Source organism: Gouania willdenowi, chromosome 6, assembly GCF_900634775.1.
Source record: "Gouania willdenowi chromosome 6, fGouWil2.1, whole genome shotgun sequence".
In the NCBI taxonomy this organism is placed as follows: domain Eukaryota; kingdom Metazoa; phylum Chordata; class Actinopteri; order Blenniiformes; family Gobiesocidae; genus Gouania; species Gouania willdenowi.
Genome location: NC_041049.1, coordinates 70,826,793 through 70,849,984, shown reverse-complemented (window position 1 = coordinate 70,849,984; position 23,192 = coordinate 70,826,793). Strand labels below are relative to the sequence as shown.

The following is a 23,192-nucleotide window of genomic DNA, read 5'->3' as shown; positions in this document are numbered from 1 at the left end:
GCATCATATTCGTTTTATTAACTTTTTTAAACTTTACCGTTTTCGAGTCTGTGCGCCGCCATGTTACATTGCTCCTTTTAGTCCATTGAGTTCTAACGGAGGTGATCAGAGCTGCCTGTTGTCATGAAGGAGAGAAGAAGAGCTCCGTGTTGATTTACAGCAGAGTTTCATAGACTGTCGCCCACTGCAGTCACAGATTTTTTTCGGGTTTTTGTTTATCACATTTCGGTAAACAAAAGAGGTTTACATCGACTTTTTGACCTTTTACTGATTTTTAGAGCAAGTTGCTATTTTGACTGAAAAAGCTGCAAAATGATCCTGAATGCTTCACCTTCGATAGAACTCAATGGACTAAAAAAGGCGATTGGCGTCATCAATGACGTCATTTCAACATGGCGGCGCACAGGGTAAAGTAGTCCCAGTTTTAAAAGTTAATAAAACAAATATGGTGCAAAATAATGCATTTTGTTAGACATAGATCTACTAATAAGAACATTTTAAAGGTTTTAGGCCATATTTGTAAAAACAGTGGAGGATCCCTTTAAGGTTTTTAATCGAAAATATAAGAGTGAATGAACTGTGAACCTGCTTTTGACAGAAGTATTTTGACTATTGTAAAATTTCCCAACATTGGCCAACAAACTAGGTTATTTGGCAACAATGAAGTTGCTGAACAAAAAACTACCTAAAGAATACAGCAACTTAGAGGAATATGTATATATATATATATATATATATATATATATATATAATGTTACCATGTAATTTTAGACCTTGGTAAGATCAAATCAGGTACAAAAAAGAAGTCATTTATAATGAGGCGATGGGTCGATTGCTATTGCAAGGCGATTGATGAGTAGGTTGAGTCAAAAATGGGTGGGCGTTTCTTGTAAAACATCTGAAGGATGTAATCACTCAAATGCTTTAAAATCTACCTAAAGGAGTTGTTCTGTCTAAGATGTTTTCAACTTAGACGGCTTTCTCTCTATTGGCTCCGATAGGATCAATTATCACCAAGAGCACCTCCACCTCCTTAGTTATCAGATCCTAGAGTGCATCAAGCAAAGAGGGCATACACAGGCCCATAAATAAATAAATGTAAGATTGGATCTGAGAACTTACTATCATGTTTTCACAACCATTTTATTAACTTGTAGTGTGAGATGGATTACGTGGATCCAGCAGTAAAAGTACAAACATAGAAGGTTGCACCACTAGCCTGCAGTACATCGTTTTCAGACCATGTTTTAAAAAGAGGGAAAGTTTAAGGCAAAGGCAGTTAACATACAATGAGTAGCAAGTGGCAGACTTTGAACACTGTGTAATGCACAATCGTCTACAGATGGAATACAACGGAAACACTTTACTTTTTGTTAATTTTTCAAATCCTAATAGCTAAAGCCTAATTACCCTTGCCTGTGAACGACTTCCAATGATCTTTATTCCACAATCCACTTACCCTTGTCAAAATGACCTAGTAACAGTCAACACATTATTCACTATGTTACAGACTTAAAAAAAGGATTCTTGAGACACAGATTGCCATAGCTGATAACAATAGTCGGATTGTCATAGTAAGTCAAAACAGCATTATGTGTATATGTTTGACATTCCAAGCCACCAAATTACACCGTGTATACCAAAAACCAAAACAAAATAAATCTGTTTTTTGTAATTTACGAATGTGCAATTGAATCCACAATTCGTCGGTATGCAGATTACTCACTACACACATTGCTCCTCAAAAGGCGCACATAAGCAGAGGGTGCTCCTTAGTAGTAGCTTCAAACATTTTATTTCGAGAAAACAGCAGCAGTTGTGTGCTGCCACCAAATAAATAGATATTTTCTATTGTATACATAGCTATTATAAAAAGTGACTACACCATTCAGCACTTAACAATAAAATACAGAGTCTGAGAGGAAGCTTTGCAGCTTGGTGAAACGCATGAGGGTCACTGGAGGTAGTAATTCAAGCCTCAGTTCATACAAAAAGATAACCGGCATCGGTCACTGTCTGCTTTGTTCTTTGAAGTCAGACTGGCAGGCAAGCAAACAAAAAACGCACAAAAACAGGCAAACTGGAACAAAGTGGATACAGAGGCAATGATTTCCCTCAACAGTGGATGATGCAGCACAGCAAGATTTTTGTAGATGATCAGTTAGAGCCAAAACCATCTGAAGCAGGATAGAGAGGAAGGGGGAAGTGGGTGTTGTACATGAGGTTCTTATTAGGTAAAATCTTAAAGTTCTTACGCCAATACAAGTGTATATGTAATCTTGAAGAAAGGCAACCTTGTCCAGAGAGTATCAGGCATTATATACCAAAAGGAATCTTCTTTATGGAAACTGTGGAGCAGTCAAACAGGCCATTGACACTTGGATGAAACTTGGCTTCTTATTTGTTTTTCACTTTTGGGCGTCAGCGTGTAAAAAGGGCAGATACCTGCACACGAGCGAGAAGAAATACTCAAGATTCCACTTTTTGCACATGACTATCAATATAAAACTCAAATGATATTTATTTTGTATTTTAGATGGAAACTTACCGTACACTGAAGAGCCCATATGTGTAGAAGTCTTACACTGTTTTGACAACATGCAGCTTGTTTCTGTAATTAAAACGAAAAAAACATTACAAACAACCTGCTTTGTCAACAAAGCATTATATACATTAATAAATCTACATTGGTTTCTATATTTTATATTTCTGCTGGGAAGCAACATTCCTTTAATCGTAGCCGACTGATTGGCAAAGACTCTTTATTGGTTAAAATCATGGTTTTTAAATCACCAGGGGCCTGATTTACTAGCTACAGTATTTGCGTGACAGACAAACACATGATATGGTTGATCTACTGACTTGAGGAGTCTCTCAAATGCACAAAATAACACAATCTATCTATTTCGCTTGTTTGTCGCTAATTAATATGTATAATGGGCGGACCTACCATGAACCACGCAAAAATATTGCTCATTTCGCACACGCAATGTGATTTACCAAATAGATCTCAATGGCAGTAGGCGGGGTGGACTGGCCATCTGGCACTCCAGGCATCGTCCCGGTGGGCCGGTTTGGTACGCTACGTTTTTTTTTTTTCTTACCAGCGAGTAGAGGCAGACATTATAACAGGTGGCCAATACTGTGTATTTGATTGGGCAATAAACCTGCTCAGATAACCTTGATCTGCTGACTTCTCTGTGTGTTTGTTGCTGCCCTAAGCCAAGCATGTGACAATGTGGGGGCTTGTCCGGAATTTCAAACTTTTAACCTGGTTTTCTCATACAGTTGGATTCACAATTCTTGTCAGCAGCAGAAGTGAAAGTATTGGTTTACAAATACTCACATTACTGAAATTGATTTGCTTTTATGGGTACTTGTACTTTTTTGCGTATATTTCTAAATCAGTCATTTTACTTGTACGCTAGTACGTTTTAAAAGAAGTAAAGTCTACACCCAACCGTTACTGAGTAAATTATTTTTTTTGGTTTTAAAATGATCAACGGACATTGTGAAACTACAAAAAATGAAATGACCAGACAACAATTAAATAAATCACATCATAGCTGACCAATCAGATTAAACATAATGTACAGCACCAAAAACACTATTAAATGGAGGTTATTTTCACAGTTTTAGAGTTCATAAATGTAGCTATACTTAGAGCCTGATCATTTATCTATTTTTTATTAAATTCATTGGTGTTTTTTTTATTTACTTTACTTTGTGGAAAATAAATTAACTTACGATAGTGCAAGATTTGGTCTCTTACTTTTTATGTTTATACATGAGATGTTTAAGGAACCATGGCAAAATGTATTACCAACAATAAACATGGTGGGTGAAAGTAACGCGTAACTTTTACTTTGAGTACTATTTAATTGAGCTACTTTTACTTTTATTTGTGTATTTTACGTGTGACTTACTTGAGTACAATTTCAATCAAGTATCAGTACTTGTACTTGTACTTGAGTAGGATATATCAGTACTCTTTACACCTCTGTTCAGCGGCGACTAAAAAGTCTCCTCAACAGAAGTCAACAAAAACATTTGAACAAATGAAAAAAAATATAAATCAATCCCTCAGTTAGGGTGTCGCTAGAGCCAATTACTTATGGCAAATTTTTGTTCATAGACATCTGTATTATTCACCAAATTATATGATTACCTAAGGTTGTTCTAATGTATATCAGCTTTCCAAATAGGAGAAACTTTTTAAATTGTTATTTGGTGGCAAGCACCTACTTTTCTGTTGTATCTAAAGGGGGAGTGGTCTCTTCTGTTCCGGTGAAGGGCCCACTTTCTCCTAGGTTTTGTTCAACATCGTCCTGGTTCCTCCGTGACCTGATCTGTGTGTAAAAAAAAAGAAAAAAGAAAATGCTCTTAGTTCTGACGCTCACACCAGCCCTCAATGAGAGCTTTAATTCCTCTTTAAAGCAGAATAAAAGTTCATTCCTCTTTAACCTGACCTTGTAAACACCTCATTCCTAATGCTAATTTAATTCTGAATCAAACTTAATTCCGAATTAGGTAGCTGGTTTATTCCATTTTCAATTCCGAATTAAATAATTCCTCTTTCATGTAAACAGTTAACAACACATAAAGCTGTTTTAAGTTAATTCCAGTTGTTCTGCGCATGTGCGACTTGTGGCGAAGACGCGCTGGCGACGACATAATCCAACACGGTGGCCCGGAGTAGAACCGACACTATCTAATAAGAGCCTTAAAAGACATGGGCATAAAGAAAAAAGGGGATGGACGGAGGCATAAACATGCGGACATTAACACGGACACATGGACTTATCACACACATGGAGGTCAGCAAACGGAACGGCGTCATCGGATGGGTGGAGCCTGTTCTCCCGGACACGGAGTAAATGCGTCCCCATACTGCTGCACAGGCAGTAATATCACCAAGTTTTATCATTGTAACGGTTGTGAGAGCTACTATCTTTACCAGGGAGCACAGATTTATTCCTGGTTATTGTTTTCCAGTGGGATTTAATTAGCGGTGATTAGTTCATATCTCCTTTCTGCTCCTTGGACCAAAGTGTGTTATTGTGGAGCTGTTGCTTCAAAACTACAATCAAGATAAAGGTGAAAACGGTTCTCATGTGGTGTTCTGTGTTACAGCCGACAATTAAAGGTTTGTTGTGTGTTTTTCACGTTCTCCCCTGTCCAATCAGAGCCTTCCCAACCCTCAGACCTAAAGTGGAAGTAACTAAAGTTGAATAAACTGGTTTTCCATGTAAACCTCAGTTCAGGTTTATTCCAAATGGTTTATTTCGGAAATAACTAATTCCGAATTAAAAAACATCATGTAACCGTGGTCAATGAGGTCAACACAACGTGCAAAACGACCTGTGTGAAGAAGCAAGGTCGTCAGTAAAAAATGAATTTAATAAAATAAAGCAAGGAGACAAAGAAACAGTTGTAGCAGCTGCAAATCTTCAGAAGTTAAACTACGGTCAGCGTGATGTCAAAAGACAGCTCACCTTCCACACCAGCAGGAAAACAAGGGCGAGCAGTGGAATGAACAGTAAGGAGAGAAGGCTTCGCTCCACCACCTCAGGCAGAAGTCGTGATTCTTTGCCTGGATAAACAAAGAAAACTGAAAGGTTAGTCGTCCAACATCTACAACTGACTCAACACTTTTTTAAAGAGCTTTAGTTTAAATAATCTAATATACTGTAGTGCCAATGATTACATTCAACTCTTTTTCCTAACCTAAATATTAAATAGTAAATATTACCCCAGACTAGACTTTCGTAATACATAATTCATGCAATTATTAGATAAATATTAATGATTTATTTAGAATGAATAAAATGTATCAAAAATGTTATCCATTACTCTGTTTATAAAATTTAGTCTTTTATATGTCCTTAGTCTTTATTAATTAATAACTCATTTTACTTGGATACATCATTTAATTTAGAATCTGCATGAACCTATTTTTACATCTAAAAATGAATTACTAAAAGATAAAATAGAAATAATGTTTGGTAAAAGTCTATAATCAGACCATTAGCCAATCCACTGAGAGTCAGAAATCTTAGTGTACATATGTATATATTCCGTTTTTCGTGTGAAATGTACTTATTGCACCATTGTCTTTCCTCTTTCGCTATGTAATGTGTATATATATCATCCATTTTTTTTACATTTTATAACGCTGTTTATTTATCTACTGCTGCTGTAACACTGCAATTTTCCCCTTTGTGGGACAATAAAGGTTATCTTATCTTATCTTAAAAGTAAATGTAATACACCTTTTGGATGAAAACTAAAATTAACACAAAACAAATATTTTGATGAAAGTCTTTGTTGTACTATTCTTATTTATAAAATACCTAGAAATTTTTTTATATCCCAAGCTCGAGATTAAAAATAAATCAATCCAAATGTGCATTCCATTGATGTCTTTACGTCGCTCTCAGATAGAAACAGTTTAACGACTTTAGAAAGATGCAGACCTTTTGAAGCCTATACGCCTAAAAGGTGAGAGACAAGAAAAGGCATGGGCTGTCAGGTGGAATTTGCCCTGAAGACAATCATTAATCAATGAACGTAAAAAGAGTGTGACACAACTGCTAGGGCTGCTTTTGCCACTTTCAAATATACAAATTTTGAACTCACTTGTTGAGCAACTATTGAGACACTCTACTGCCGCTCTACTGTCGGGTACCGGGGAACCTAAGGGAGAGAAAAGAAAAGATAACCAACATCTGAAGACAAGATTTTTCAAAAATAATTTGGTTTGAAGGCACCTCAGTTTCACCCTTCATTACACAACAGATCAGATCTATTCACCTGACAAAAAAAAGCCAAGCGCTTGGAAAGATTTGCAGATTGCTCTGTAATCAACACTAACACAATCAGGCTTCGGCTCATTTCTTCTCTTGTAAATGAGCTACCTTGGAACATCTTTCTGTAGTCCTGTTACTCAGCAGTCAATGGACCATCCAAGAGCTTTATCTCAGATGGTTCTTGTCAAGGCATAATGGCTTCTGCATTTAAAAGGATTCCCAAGCAGTCACAATAAATGTGTCCTAAATAGAGCCTGTTCACAGCGGTTTCACAAAGAACAGCAGCAGCTCCTTGAGCAGAGGTGAGCTCGTGAGTAGCAATGGATGGAATGCTTTTGCAGCTTTAGAAAGAATGTGACCTATATTACTGTCACTAATGAGTGCAATGATAATGTTCACTAAACCATAATCTCTTGAAAAACAGGTCCTATATTAACATTGACAATACAAAGTAAAGACTGTAAAGAGATTTATGTCCTCACATATCTATATGTCACACATCCCATCAGAAACATTGTATTAATAGATGTTTATGTATGTATGAGAATACAATGCCTCATGTATACTGATATCAGTTTACAAGGAAACAAAGACTTTTGACAGTTAATTGTGAAGCAACTACATAGGTTATAATTAGAAATGATGTGATCAGGGCCAGGCAAAGTTAGGCAAATCAAAGCAGTAGCTGTTAGCGTTAGGGTTTGAACGACTGTCAAGAGTTCAGTTATTAAGAAAAAAAATCACTTTCAACACTGTTTTATTGGCTCCATAAGTGGAAAACTGATGCTTAGAATTTTTGCATTGACTCCAATTGCTCACATTACAGCAAAATTCAAAATGCTGTAAAAAATTTCTGTTTTTGAACTAAAATTTGGATATTTTCCAAACACCATCAATAATGACTCCAAAATTGTGTAATTTTTAAATGACCAATGAAAACATATTTAGCTAAAATTTGCAAGTATACATTTACAAAACCCTTTACAGTCAAACATGTTGAGGTCCAGTTGGCTCAATTTTCAATGAGCCAACATGAACCTAGCAATAGCATTAACCTAAGAGTAACATTAGCTTAGCAATAACATTAGCATAGCAATAGCAGTAACCTTGCATTAACACTAACCTAGCATTAGCAAATTCCTAGCAGTAGAACTAACCTAATGTTAGCCGAGCTATAACATTAGCCTAGCTATAGCATTAACATTATAATTAACCTGGTATTAGCAATAACGCTAATCTAGCATTAGCATTAATCTAGCAAAAGCACTAACCAGGCATTAGCACTAACCAGGCATTCGCATTAACATTAACCTCGCAATAACATTAACCTAGCATTAACACTAACCTAGCATTAACACTAACCAAGCATTCGCATTTGCCTAGCATTAAAACTATCCTAATGTTAGCCTAGCTATAGCATTAGCCTAACATTAGCATTATAATTAACCTGTTAATAGCATTAACCTAACATTAACACTAACCTTTTGCATGAATCTAGCATTAGCACTAACCAAGCATTAGCATTAACATAGCGATAGCATCAATCTATTAATGCTCACATTATTAATGTTATTAATTGTTGTGTCACATTAACCTAGCTGTAACATTAACCTAACAATAGCAGTAACCGAGCATTAGCATTCACCTAGCATTAGCACTAACCTAGCATTAACATAGCTATAGCATTAAAATAAACCTGGCATTAGCATTCACCTAGCAATAACATTATCCTAGCATTAGCATTACCTAGCAATATCATTAAGATAGTATTAGCACTAACTTAGCATTAGCCAAGTAATAGCATTAACTTAATTGTGAAAATTGGTCAAACAACAAAAGAAGGAGGTGAAATGTTTAAAATAAAAATAAAGTATGAAAACAATAGTGAGGATTCCTCACTAATAATATTAACAGATATTAAATAACTATAAACAAGTTTAAAAAGTTGCAAATGTGTCACATTTCATTGAACATGTGATATTTGTCATTTTAGTACAAAAGAAGGAAAAGTTAGAAAGTTTTCATAGTTTAATGGACGGTTCAAAGCTTTGCTCAAAAAATGTAAAAATATACTGCAAGTCAAAATTATTTGTAAAGCATGTAAAAGATGTATAGTTAAAGCATGAAGAGTGAAAAAGCTACATTCATGCAGTCATTTGTGAATGCTTACATGATTAGTGGTAGAAATCATTAACACTAGAACTCTGCCCAGCAACATCAAATTCAGTTGATCATTTATTAGGTACATGTCTGTCTTCTCTTTGAGAAATAACCAAAGGGCTTTTCTTTAATGTCAAACCATTAACAGTTAGCAAGGTTCTTTTGTACTTTGAAATTCATCCAAAATACAATTAGCTCATGTTTGTGCCAGAATCAGAGACATTTCCTCAAGGCTTTTTGAAGGTATTGCATCACACAGAGTGTGAAAACACCAAAACTCCATAGCAACTGGCATGGTTCTACAGGCGAAAACGTTTTAAACTAGACAAACAGAGGCTGTTTTTACCGTGTATATAGCCTTCTGTTGGTTCTGTGTAAGGTGTGGAGGGACAGGGAGGAGGGTCGCAGTTATCTGAGTAGCTTGTATTCCGTGCAGCTGTGAGGAACTCTGTGATAAAGTCAAAATATTGCTCCGTCTGCCACCTCTCGTCCCTGTAGTGGCACTCAAAGTCATACATGATCATCTCCTGTAAACACAAAGACACATTGTTACAAACAATGAGTTATGACCAACCAAGACATTATCTGTTCAGTCATGTATTAACTAAATTAATGCAACAATGTAAAGATATAAAGGATAAAGATCAATAGGGGTGATAGATGCAATATTATATTCAAACCGGTCTATTATCCATTCTTCAACTAGCATGAAGCGATAGCAAACGTAACCATATCATGGAGAATCCCAAATCAATTCAACTTTTTCATATAGAGCAAATGACAACAACAGTCATCTCGTAGCACTTATCAAAATATATTCTTATTATTGCAGCAGATTAATTGCATATTTCAAGAGAATTGTTCACTTTGGTATAAAAGCATGACATTTGACACAGATACTCTAAGGGCCACTATTTTGGAAAAAGTCATTGGCCACTCAAAAATGTAATATGTCGGCCATTTTTCAAGATGACCACCATTGCTATTCAATAGTTGTTATATGACCAAAAAATGGTGTCAGCGGAAAGGTCACCGTAAAAGTCCAAATATGTGCATCACCCTCGGGTAGAGTCAGAACCCACGAGAGGCAAAAAACTCAATCGCAGGTGCAAAAAAATTGCTTATTTTGTAAAAAGTGTGGCACCAGTGGACGCGTTTTATTCCCCCCAAGTCTGAATAAATGGTTTGTTTTGGGCTAGAGGTCGAATTGCGCCTGCAAGAGGCCACGGAAGTTTGGTGCACCAGGGGTAACCTTGGTTAATGGGAGAAAGCAGTATCAAAGTCACTCCCTTTTGCTCATACTCCTCTGAGGTTACCCCTGATGCAGGAAAATACCAAAGTGACACCTCGTTAGACCAGATCCAAGCATTTTCTGATTTTTTCCAAGTTTTTTGAGGCAAGTGAGTGTTTCGCCTCTAGTGGGCGCAGTCCCGTCTCCACCCAGGGGATGCACATATTCGGAATGCAGTGAATAGGCATCTTGAAAAATGGCCACCACATTATTATGTACATTTGTATTTTTGAGTGGTCAATGCCTATTTCCAAAATAGTGGCCCTGAGAGAGTATCTGTGCTAAATGTCATGCTTTTATACCAAAGTGAATGATTTTTTTTTACTAATCTGCTGCACTGTAAGAACAAACCCACATGCATCAGGATTATTCAAAATTAATGTAATTTATTCATAGTGTTATATTAATAAGGTGGAGTTATTGGTTAATGTCTTGTTTAGTGTGTCTGTAGGAATGTCTATATGCCTACATGTGAACACCTAAAAGAAAAAGTCTGTCAATAAAGGTTTCTTAAACTAAGTAAAAGCTGTTTTTACTTTTTTAAATCCAATATAATACAGACATTTTCAATCACAATCAGGAAGTATTGGCACCAGCAGGGACGATAAGCACTTACCACAGAACCCATTTTTAGCCGAAGGTCCTGGAGTATGAGGATGAATATCCTTAAGTCATTTTTGTTGGTTGAAATAGATCCAAACTTATGAGCTAAATCCTGTAAACTTGTCTCCAAAGCAAATACATTCAATTCGACCCAACACATGCCACCCTAAAAAAAAAGAAATGAAACTAAGTAAAGACGGACATTTAAAAAAGAAAACAATACGACACCTAAAAACATTAGGGTACTCAGTAATTGTGCTAAAAACAGAAATGTTGTTAGGTACTTGCCTCTTGTTTTGGAATGTAGCGCACAGGAATTTTGTAGTCTTTAGGAATATTTTGTTTCTGTGAAAGAAAGGATGTTCATTATCCCAGACATAAATCACTAAAACACTGCAACAGAATTGTTTCTTCACTCATTTACAAAGAAAATAACACAATGAATTTTTTATGAAGTGGTAAAAGTAAGCTGCACGACTATAAGCACTTTTATAGATTCTAAAACTGAGACCCCTAGAGAAGTCTCTTTAAGCCCGAACACGTTTTAACTCGACGGTATTCACATCCGTGCGTGAGCATGTAGAATGATCCGGTATGAGTTATAAACATGACGAGCAGCTTCATGTGCGCTACATCTAGTTGAAGCCACACTGTTTATATTGGACGGTACACACAGGCAGCATTGAGGGCAGCTCAGTGGCTGCAGGGGTGAAGACGGGAGCATTCAAGCAAATTGCCTGGATTAAATATACAGTGCAGTTGATGTGTGTGTTTCTGGGTTATTCAAAATAAACAGAAAGTTTAAACAACCCGTGCACATCTGGAAGTCCCTTTTGAAAACTGACCATAGGGGGAACGTAGGGAGAAAATTTACATAGCGCTCCATAGCGCTGGCAAGAACCCTGGATAGAGTTACATCAAAGGCTTTTTTAATTGAGCTATCGGTGTAACGTGTTGCTACTATTATGCAGTGGAGGGAAATCTGCTGTGCCAGTGTAGTGACATATTGTATGTAGAGAGAATAACAGTGGGGACCATCCCCATGCTCAGACACTATAAAGATAAGAGTGAACAGAGGAAGTAGATGTGTGCTTCCAACTGTGACAGAGCTATTTCTATGTCACAGCTGTCCCAAAGCCCCAGGCATGCCTGTGCTAACACAATAGATGTTGGTGTATGAGGTATTATTGAACCCCAGCACTCACAAAATCAGATATACTGTATTATATATACTCACAAAAAAATCGCCAAAAAATACTAAAAAAGTCATAAAAGTTTTGCATCAAACTAGCAAGGCTTACCAAAGTAGAAAGTTTATAGATGTCATCGGTCACTGGGTTGACCTCAAGTGAATATGAACGTATTGCAAGCGTGATCAACAGCAGGAAACGGACACAGACATGTACCCAACTCTGCAAAGAGAGAATACCATTGTTATATAATGCAAACATAAAGTAATCAACACAAATACATTTATGAAACATTCTTACAATGTATATATAGCAATATTACACACAAATGCATGTCCATATCTACTTGGTTTTAGCACACTGAATATGACTTATAAAAAGTAATCGACTAAAGACCATTATATAATAGACAACTAGTGCACGGACAACACAATAAAAATGCTGTAACTACTCAAAAAAAAGTATTTGCTTCAGCATTTGCGGTTTAAATAAAATAACCTCAATGATAAACTGGCTACTTAGTGAAAGTTGTAAGTTAAAAGCATGAAATGGACTTCTGTCTCCTCAACTTACACTACACACATTGACAGCATGCACAAAACCAACAATGTTTGACACAGAACAAGAAGCTGCTGTAATACGCTGTCAATTTACTGCCAGTTACAAACACAGCGGCAATAAACCTGAGTGTTGACCCAATCACTTTTATCAATACAGATCAAAGCCTTCCTCAGATGTAGCGACAGTGATCATTACTGCCGACTGGGTAAATTATTAGCATTGACAGCTGGGAATCAAGCTGTCCAGGCAATGCTGGTCCTAAAAGTAGTGTTTTTGATCCTAAGACCAAAGCAGCTGCACAGTTTGACATTTGAATGTTTCAGTTGTGATGGAGTTATGGACTGTCAACATACGTGGAGGAGTAAGAGGAAAAAAGAACAAAAAAGTGCTTGGTTAATTTAAATTCAACAAAAAATGGTTCTCCTTTGTTGCAAAATAATATCTATATAAAATACATATATTGACAATCAAAATATCTTTAATTGTAAGCATCTTTAGTGACGTTTCGTCAATAATTATCCCATTTTCCCTATTTTTTGTCCATTTTTACATGTCCTTTTTGACACTTTTATCCTATTTTTGTCCTTTCTTTAAAAAATTGTTGGCCACTTTTCATTTAAATATGCAACCTTTTGCCCAATAAATATTACGTTTCCTTTTCGTCCTACATTTAGCCTCTTTTTCACTATTATTTGCCACATTTTACCTGTTTAAGTAACTTTTTGCATTACATGCCACCTGGTTCCTTTGTATTTGCCCATTTTTTAGCCACTCTTGACTGCTTTTGGCCAATTTTAGTCAATTTACACTCTTTTTTTGCTACGTTTTTACCATTTTTTTTACCATGTCTGCCTACAGTCACTCGTAAATAAAATTAAAAATTAAAAAAATTATGCCTGGTATACCAGTCCACCCTTGCTATAATGTATTTAGTAGTTGATATAATTCTTGGTATGGGTACAGGGTGAAACCTTCAAACGTTCCAAGACTTTTAACTGACTTGCACCTTTTATTCAGATTTTTTTGGTCCAAGCAGCACAGGAATGATCTGACGAAGCTCCCGCTAAGCATGATAGCAACAGAAACTACCAGAAAATATAAATGCCAATGTCAAAATAAATAAAAATGTTGCTTTTGAGTAAAATCTTCCACTGTAATCATAGGCATGTTAAGAAATGACGAGCCGAGTCCTTCAACTATACCCAACACCAGCATTGAACAGTAGGCTAATGCTTGGTGACACAAAATATCACAAATGTCACTACAAATCACATTAAGATATTTAAAAAAAAAAAAACTTTCTGCAAAAACAAAAAAAAAAAAAATATATATATATATATATATAAAATTAAATGTGCAGAGAAAAGTGAAATTACAACCCAACCAACAGATGTGTTCATCCTTTTTGAATATGCATCAAACAAATAAATCTGGTACCAGCCAATGAAAGTGGTTAGATTAACATAATAGATTCCTGTGCTGCGTTAATTTGACTTTAGGAAAAGTGGCTTAGGAGGTCAAATCATAAAGTCTTCTATTTTGGTTATATAGAAAATTACAATATTGCCTAAATTGATGTATATTTTTTATAGTGTATTTTGAATTAAAATTAGGGATATAACGATTCACTCAACTCCCAATACGATTCGATTCACGATACAGGATTCACGATACAATTCTCTCATGATTTATTTTTTTGGGAAACTATTGATAAACTATTCAAAACAATGCAATTTAACAAAAAATAAATCTTGAATGAAATAAATAAAGGAATAATACAAATGAAGAAGAAGCCTATTAATTTAAATTCTGGTTCTATAGTAAACAATGCAAAACTGCATAATAGTTATTTTTCTTTTTAAAAGTGCAACTGAAAATGTATTTTGTGCCTTAACAATTGGACTTTAAAAAAAAAACCAGTCCGCACTGTATTTACGTCCGATATTTGTTTGGACCAGCAGAGGGCGCTGATAACCCAGTGGTCGGTTGGCATGCAGCTATTTTGTGCAGTGAAGAAGAGATGCTATGCGCTAGCAGACAGAGCTAATAGAAAGACGTGACTTTTACAGATATTCACGTAATATTACAGATATTCTTTCGGTGCTAAAGGGGTGAGGAATCATTTATGAACATGTTTAAGAGTAGAAGGTGGCCAGAAAGAAAGTAGTAGAAGATTCCGCCCGCCGTCTCAGCATTTGGACAAGAGAAGGATAAATATATAGCGCCCTCTGCTGTTTAAAAAAGTACTGCAATTCAATATTCAGAAAATCAATATGAACCGTGATACCTATGAATCAATTTTTAACTGTCTTACGATTAATCGTTACATCCCTAATTAAAATACTCGTTTTAGTCGCTGCTTTCCCTACTTCTCAGATCAGCATGAAATGCTCAGGTAGGACGCACTCAGCATTTCATCTAACGCAGACCATCCCCCAAACAAGCCACACTACAGAACTCACTCATACCTGCTGTCCTTAAGAGGAGAAAAAGCCAAAAGTTGCATACAGTATATTATGCTGTCGTTTGTTAATAACTGTGCCTGTGTGGCAATTTTGAGAAAAAATATCAAGATTGGTCCATATCGTCATATTGCCAACCCTGTAAAATAAGAAATCATCCTTTAGTTGATCATTAAATGTTGAGTCCCATATTAGTTCAATAGAGGACATAATTTGTTCTGTAATTTCATAAATGTCACACACACACACACACACACACACACCTAAATCTGACAGTACTGAACAAAATAAAACACAGGAAATACTAAGGCTATTCCTAAGGTGGAATTGTTATTCACACCACACAGCAGCACAGCTCACAACACCTGCACTTCTTTTATTAATGTCCACTACACCGATACTCCATAATGTCCTCAAAAGCAAAAAAAATAAATAAATAAAAAAATCTTGCAAAAGTAGAGACGTGAGTGGGAAGAGGCACATCAAACGGTGGGATGTGTGACATCAGCATCAGGAGAACAACTGCAGACATGTTAGTTGACTAATACTAGAGTTGTCACGATTCCAAAATGAGTAAAAACGATACTATATCAGACAAAGTATCACGGTTCCGGGTAATATCGCGATACTGAATCCTTTTTTTATTATTATTATTTTTATGAATTGCAATGTATTTGTACAAGTTAGAAATAATTATTAATTAATTACTTATAGTGTTGTTTGGTGCATGATAAGAGTACATGAACAAAAGCATAAAAGCAATAAAAAAAACTAAAATGTAATTAGAATTTATATGGTTGAAATAAAAAAGATAATCATTCAGTTTCCTTTGCACATTAAGTTTAAATAATATAAATAATTAACTTAGAATAACAAATCTACTGTCTTAAAAAAAACCCAACTATTTTACAATAATGCTTCTTCTCCAACATAAACCATAGAGGAAAAAATACAATAATCAGGAACTGATTTCCTGAGGAAACTATTTTTGTATACATTTTCTGGGTGACATCACTGATGTTTTATGAGATTGGATGTGATCCCTCCTTTGTATGGATATAATTTGTAAATATTGTTTGTACATTGTAAATATTTCTGTAAATCCATCCATCCATCCATTTTCATACCCACTTATTCCCGTTTAACAGGGTCGCGGGGGTCTGCCGGTGCCAATTTCCGGCTCTCATAGGGCGCTGGGCGGGGGTACACCCTGGACAGGGCGCCAGTCCATCACAGGGCAACACAGACAAACAACCATTCACTCTCATTCACTACTATGGGCAATTTAGAGACTCCAATCAACCTTACAGTCATGTTTTTGGATTGTGGGAGGAAGCCGGAGTACCCGGAGGAAACCCACGCAGCACGGGGAGAACATGCAAACTCCACACAGAAAGGACCCAAATCCACCCCAGGGCTTGAACCCAAGACCTTCTTGCTGTGGGGCGGACGTGCTAACCACTAAGCCACCGTGCGCCCTATTTCTGTAAATAAAAAAGTTAAAAAAGATCGCTCTGAGTCGGTGCGGAAAAACAAACCAAAAAAGTATTCCATCCTTTGGCTCCTATAGCTGGTGACAGCGCCTGCACAGTAGATCTCCTATTGCTTTACCATCTCTGCCTCGTTTAAAGCCAAAATAGTTCCAAATGAGACTTTTAGGGCCTATGCTGCAAATCTAGAGTGGATTAATTTACGTTAGCTGGCTTGAACTAACCAAACATTCCTTTCCACATATGAGCTGAATTACGAACGTCAATCAAAAGTGATTTCACCCTCGTACGTGCGCCCTCACGTTTAAGGGGTGGAGATTAGAGCATCTGGTAGAGCGTCTTCACAGGAGGAACAGTTTATGATCTTAAATATAATGAATATAAATCCATGATGACAGGGAAGAGCAACAGTGGTGCAGGAGGCGGAGCTTTTACAGTCTATCAGATCTAATCCATTTCATAACCTGATCGGTTACGTGTTGCTTGTGGATATAAATACGTATCTGATCTTTTGCAATGCGACCGCTGTCTGAAAGGCCGGGTCGCACACTATCTACTTGCGTCTACTACTGTGTTTTGTTTTGTTTTTTATGTGCGATGAGGAGGTTTTTCCTAGTTCTACACTGTACTACCCAAAGGGAACTCAGTTTAGGACCTGCCTTTTACCCCCTCTCTTTTCCCACTTTTCATCTCAACATGATACGTGGCGCTGCCTTAGTGGTGACCCACAGTTCTATTCGCTCCCGTCCTCCCATATTATATGAGATTGTCTTTTTGTGTTTCTTGGATGGGATGTAACTGAAATGCAAATTTCCCCTAGTGGCACGAATAAAGGATATCTCATCTCATCTGTGATAGCGTGATAATTCTGCATCCCAGAATTATCACTTTAAAGCACTGTGCTGATCAGCTGTCTCCAGTGTTCACAGACATTTTTAACACCTCACTGGACACATGCACCATACCAGCCTGTTTTAAGGTCTCCACCATCGTTCCTGTCCCTAAAAAGCTGAGGATCACAGGACTTAATGACTACAGACCCATCGCTCTGACATCTGTGGTCATGAAGTCCTTTGAACGCCTCATGCTCTCCCACATCAAGGACATCACCTACCCCTACCTGGACCCCCTGCAGTTTGCCTATAGATCCAACAGGTCTGTAGATGATGCTGTAAACCTGGCTCTCCACTTCATCCTCCAGCACCTGGACTCCACAGGCTCCTACGCCAGGATCCTGTTTGTGGACTTCAGCTCTGCTTTCAACACTATAATCCCAGCTCTCCTTCAGGACAAGCTTTCCCAGCTGAACCTGCCAGACTCCACCTGCAGGTGGATCACAGACTTCCTGTCTGACAGGAAGCAGCACGTGAAGCTGGGAAAAACCATCTCTGCTCCCCGGACCATCAGCACTGGATCTCCTCAGGGCTGTGTTCTTTCTCCTCTGCTCTTCTCCCTGCACACCAACACCTGCACCTCCTCACACCAGTCGGTCAAACTCCTGAAGTTTTCAGACGACACGACCATCATCGTCTCATCTCTGATGGAGACGAGTCTGACTACAGGTGGGAGACAGACCGGCTGGTGTCCTGGTGCAGCCAGAACAACCTGGAGCTCAACACTTTAAAGACAGTGGAGATGATAGCAGAGTTCAGGAAGAACCCAGCCCCCCTCACCCCCCTCACCCTGGGAGACTCTACAGTGAGCTCTGTGGAGAACTTCTGCTTCCTGGGGACCATCATCACTCAGGATCTCAAGTGGGAGCTGAACATCAGCTCCCTTATCAAAAAAGCTCAGCAGAGGATGTACTTCCTGTAGCAGCTGAAGAAGTTCAGTCTGCCAACAAAGATGATGGTGAACTTCTACAGCTCCATCATCCAGTCCATCCTCTGCTCCTCCATCACCATCTGGTACGCTGCAGCTACGGCCAAGGACAAGGCCAGACTGCAGCTTATCATCCACTCTGCAGAGAAGGTCATCGGCTGCAATCTGCCCTCACTCCAGGACCTGTACCCCTCCAGGATTTTGAGGCGTGCAGGAAAGATTGTGGCCGACCCCTCCCACCCCGGTCATAAACTGTTTCAATCTCTCTCTTCTAGAAGGAGGTTTAGGTCCATCAGGACCAGAACCTCCAGACACAAAAACAGCTTCTTTCCCTCTGCCACCATCCACATGAACACACCCCAAGTCACCCACTGAACCCCCCCCCCACCCCATCACCACCTCCATGATGACATTATCTGCTGCACTGTATATATATATATTTATCCTATTTATCCTTTATTCTCTATCTATCCTTTATTTATCCCTCATCCTTTATATTTATCATCATTATTATTATTATTATTGTTGCTGGGTTGTTCTTTGTTTTTGTATTTTTTGTTGTTTGTTTTGTGCACCAACTACCAAGACAAATTCCTTGTACTGTCCTTAAAACTGTACATGGCCATTAATACATTTCTGATTTTGATTCTGATTCTGAGAATGAGCAGCGGAGGAGGAGAGAAACCCCGGTGAGAACAGAGTAAAAAGTAGACAATGGAAGGAGAGTAAGTTCTTAAAATGTATAAATATTTATCATATTATACATATAATCAGTGCCACAGACACACGAAGATGAGATGCCTCCATGTTTATTTCCATAAACACAGTCCGTGCCTGCGTGTGCACGTAGTACCTTGGGACCTCTTCTGTGCATGCGGATCACTTCAAGGTCGCATTCCGCTCACACCCCAAACTTGTAGAAGATGCATTCAATGTATAATATCAATAGGCACACAAAAAAAAAGAAAATAAATCAGATTTTTCAAAAATATCCAAATTGAGCATTAAAGGAGACATATCATGCTTTTAAATCCTTCCTTTTTACATATAAATCATACAGTTATGGTCTATATAAAGCAGAACTGCAATGCTTGGGTCTGAATTCCTCATTATTATAGCTCCACCCCTTTTCTACCACTTTTCTGATGTGCTTCTGAGAGCAACTCGTTTTGGTGCTGTCTCTTTAAATGCAAATGAGACACTTCATACCCCGCCCCCTCTCCAGGTTACAGAGGTGACACTCGGTTAAACTCCACCCTGTTCGGCCATTTTTGTAGTTTGATAGAAGAGATATGATTATGTAGCGGAGCATAAACTTTTTATTTACACGTTATTTACAAAATGTCAACAACGTTAGACTTGTCCATCCAGCCTTACATGTTCCAGCCAGAGTCTGACCCAGTGGAGCGAGATGAAAATGAAGATGATGAACCTGCAGAACCCTAACAAGTGAGCTAACACAAGCACCGAGCTAACGCTAGCGCCTAGCTAACGTCACAAAATGCATTTTAATACAGTCTTTTCAGAGACAAAAATGTCAAAATGAAATGACTAATGAAAACTTTAGACTTAAATTAAATCACGTAGGCCATATCATCAAGGATCTAAAACGAGCACACAGCGCTAACATATGAAGACGGTGCAACTGCTAATGCTAACAAAACAATGACAGGGACGTCTTATCATCACACTTTTTAGCGTTATTTACAGCTTACCGAAGTGCTCTGTTCATCGTCTCCAAAGATAGAAGGAATTGAACCCTCAATCAGACAAAGTCTTTCTGTAAATCCTTCTTTATACTGGTGGAGGTTGATGAAGCAGTCATCATTGAAGTGCTTCACACACACAAAAATGACCTTATCCACAGATGTGGTACATTTCTATAAAAAATAAAACTCAACCAGACACTTTGAAAAGGTTCTGATGCTGGGAGACGTTGTAATGAAGCGTGTGGGTTACTACATCCAACAACCCAACATTTTGACTTATCCTCTCGTAACTTCTGCATCCTGGAGCTTGGACTACAAAATAAAAGCGAGATATAAAAATGGTGGATTGCTCGAAGTGTTGGGCCTGGAGTCGATGTCCTAATTTGGTAGTTCTGCTGCAAATACTGTGATGTAATAGTTCAAAAAACGTAATAGAGAATCGAAAAATCGAAACAGATTGAAAAATATGAGCAAAACAGAATATAAAGATATCTACGGAGCACCTGAAGAGATTAATTTGAACTTTTCTGTACTTCTAAACAATTTAAATATACAACAAAATGCATTTAAGGGCTAAAAACGTGGATTTAACATGATATGTCCACTTTAAGAGCTTCAGTGTGAAAGTATTTCAATGCCTTTTCTGCACAGTCTTTCCACTTTAAAGACATTTTTGGCACTTATAAACCCTTTTTTTTACCATTTTTCCACCCAATGTCATATGTTGATCCATTATTGTCACTTTTAACTTCTTTTCACAACAATTCCTGCTCATTTTTGTCAATGTAACCACATTTACAATTTATCATGCCAATTATTTGCCAATTGTCCCAATATTGACACTTTGAACCCTTTTTACCACTTTTTCTCTCTTTTTGTCCACTCTAATTTACAACTTTTAACCAAATTCTGCGGTTTTTAAAATCCCATTTCACCACCTCTCCCACCATTTTTGGTCAAAGAATAATCTGTAGAATGATCCGAGCAGAGTTTCCTTAAAAACTCAACTTTATTTAATAGCCACATAATTCTGTTCAGTATACAACTAAAAACATGACAAGCAACTTCATGTGCAGCTACACGCTACGTACTGGTTTATGTCTGTCGTGAAGCATGTCGTAATACTGCTATAACACACACACACACACACACACGCACACACACACACACACACACACACACACACACACACACGACTCAGCGAACTGCTCACAACACATGTAACACACACAGATTCTGAACGAGTCCTTTATTCATTTAGTTTTTTGTTTTTTTTTAAATGTACAAGGTTCTTACTAGGATTTTTTCACAGCATAGGGGGATTGTGTAGAAATTAAAAATGTAAAAACTGACTGAGGGCCAAATGTAGTAAAGTAAAGCTAAAGTATTTTTTTGTTTGTTTGTTACTACATTACTTTAATCCACATTAACGAATCGCGAATGGAATCGACCAATGAAAACGTGATCCACTGTTGAACCCGGAAATGGACAGAATCAGGATGAAACGCTGTCACCGGGAGGCAAGGAATGTTTTTTTATGGGGAAATGTTTCCGAGGACTACTCATTAGGTGGACCTCCCGCTCCCCTCCCATCCTGGCCACTTCAAACACCGTCTAAACTGCCAAAAATAAATAAATAAGCAACTCATCACTCACTCCAAATACGTAGCCACCAGTTCCTACTTAACTTTAATGGCTGTGAAACTCTTTCCGTTTCTCGTGAAAACATGAGTCAGCTTTCATCAGTTCCACCTGCTCAGAACGTTGAAACATCTCATCAGAGCTACAGAAGATCTGTGGATAAAGTTGTTCTGTTGTTGTGGACGAGACCATCAATACCAGGGATTGTAGAGTCTGAAACATCGTAGATTAATAATAACTTCTGATACTTTAAAATATTCTGCCCCCTAGTGGTGAAATAACTGATCTTTGAGTCCATTTGTTTTTGTTTAATCATTACGGTCTGGAATTGATGTCATCAGGATCATTTAAATTAGGTTAATTTAAATTAAGTTGATCAAAACTTAATCAATAAACCTGATCAGATTCAGTAAACCATTGATCCCTGAGGGTAAATATGGAGACATTAATGCTGCTCTGATACAGCTTTATATTACATAAATAATTAAAAAGGAGCGGTCAGAATAATCCATGTCACTAAACTTATATCTACCTTTTAATTGTCTCTTAATCATTAGTTTAAATTTATTTTTTTATTTTTGACATGCATTTTTGTTTAGGTATGGTTTTATTTTTATTTGGTTTCCCCACAGGAGTTAAAAACTGTTATTTTCTGAAAAAATGTATCAATATTTCTAAAAAAAAAAGAAATTTTAAAAAATTGATGCGGAATACAAGGAATTAGGAAAACAAAACAAAAAGATGATATAGGGCCCTAATAGCATGTACTCAACAAAGCAAAAGTCAGTCTAGCTGATAATAAAGTTGATGTATTTGATCTTTGATCCTTCTTCAAGCAGTAAACAGTGAAAGATTTCCAGCATTCCTCTTGCATTGGAAACCTGGGATACTCATATGATATTATGTCCAAAAACACATGTGAGTCGACTTAATGCCCTAATCTTCAGGAACTTGTACCATGACAAGATTTATAGTTATGGCACACTAAAGGTTTATTGGCATCACTTTCTTTTATTGAACAACACATTGTTCCAAGTGAAACAGATGATCCTGGATTACTTCAAGTTTGACAACTTTACATCTGCCAGCCACGATCCTCCTGCCACTTTGTGGTTTTTCTGAAGCAAACAGGAAGAGCAGAACAATGATCCATCCACAGCAGGAAGAACAACACTGTGTAAACATTTGTTTTGAACAGTAAGTTTGTCAGACAGCCAACAAACATTTTGTAGTTATATTTTCATTAGCATAACAACCTGCCTGAAGGAAAATGATCTGAAATACTAGAAAAGCGTATTTCCTGCCATTAGCTTATTAACCTTTGAACGGTGAAACAGTACGATTATAACTTTCAAACATCACCATGACAATTTGAGGACAAAACATGTGTTGTCATGTGTTTTAACTGAACTTATAAAAACGATATGAATCAATTAAAAATATGCAAGGCTTATT

General features: G+C 37.3%; 1 protein-coding gene across 2 annotated transcripts in view; it reads right to left on the bottom strand.

Moving 5' to 3' along the window:
• Nucleotides 1–421: 421 nt before the first annotated feature.
• Nucleotides 422–23,192, bottom strand: part of kitlga (kit ligand a) — a 40,059-nt gene continuing 17,288 nt past the window's right edge. The window contains exons 1-10 of one of the 2 annotated variants that reach the window (XM_028451698.1): nt 20,839–20,886; nt 12,165–12,275; nt 11,152–11,208; nt 10,877–11,029; nt 9,316–9,496; nt 6,640–6,696; nt 5,496–5,593; nt 4,246–4,349; nt 2,549–2,611; nt 422–2,445 (exon numbers count right to left, since the gene is read on the bottom strand). In XM_028451698.1, the coding sequence (XP_028307499.1) occupies nt 2,581–2,611; nt 4,246–4,349; nt 5,496–5,593; nt 6,640–6,696; nt 9,316–9,496; nt 10,877–11,029; nt 11,152–11,208; nt 12,165–12,275; nt 20,839–20,871 (825 nt within the window). In that variant the 5' untranslated portion in view covers nt 20,872–20,886 and the 3' untranslated portion in view covers nt 422–2,445; nt 2,549–2,580. Of the gene's footprint in view, nt 2,446–2,548; nt 2,612–4,245; nt 4,350–5,495; nt 5,594–6,639; nt 6,697–9,315; nt 9,497–10,876; nt 11,030–11,151; nt 11,209–12,164; nt 12,276–20,838; nt 20,887–23,192 lie in introns of those variants that run through there. The other variant, XM_028451699.1, reaches the window with a different exon arrangement.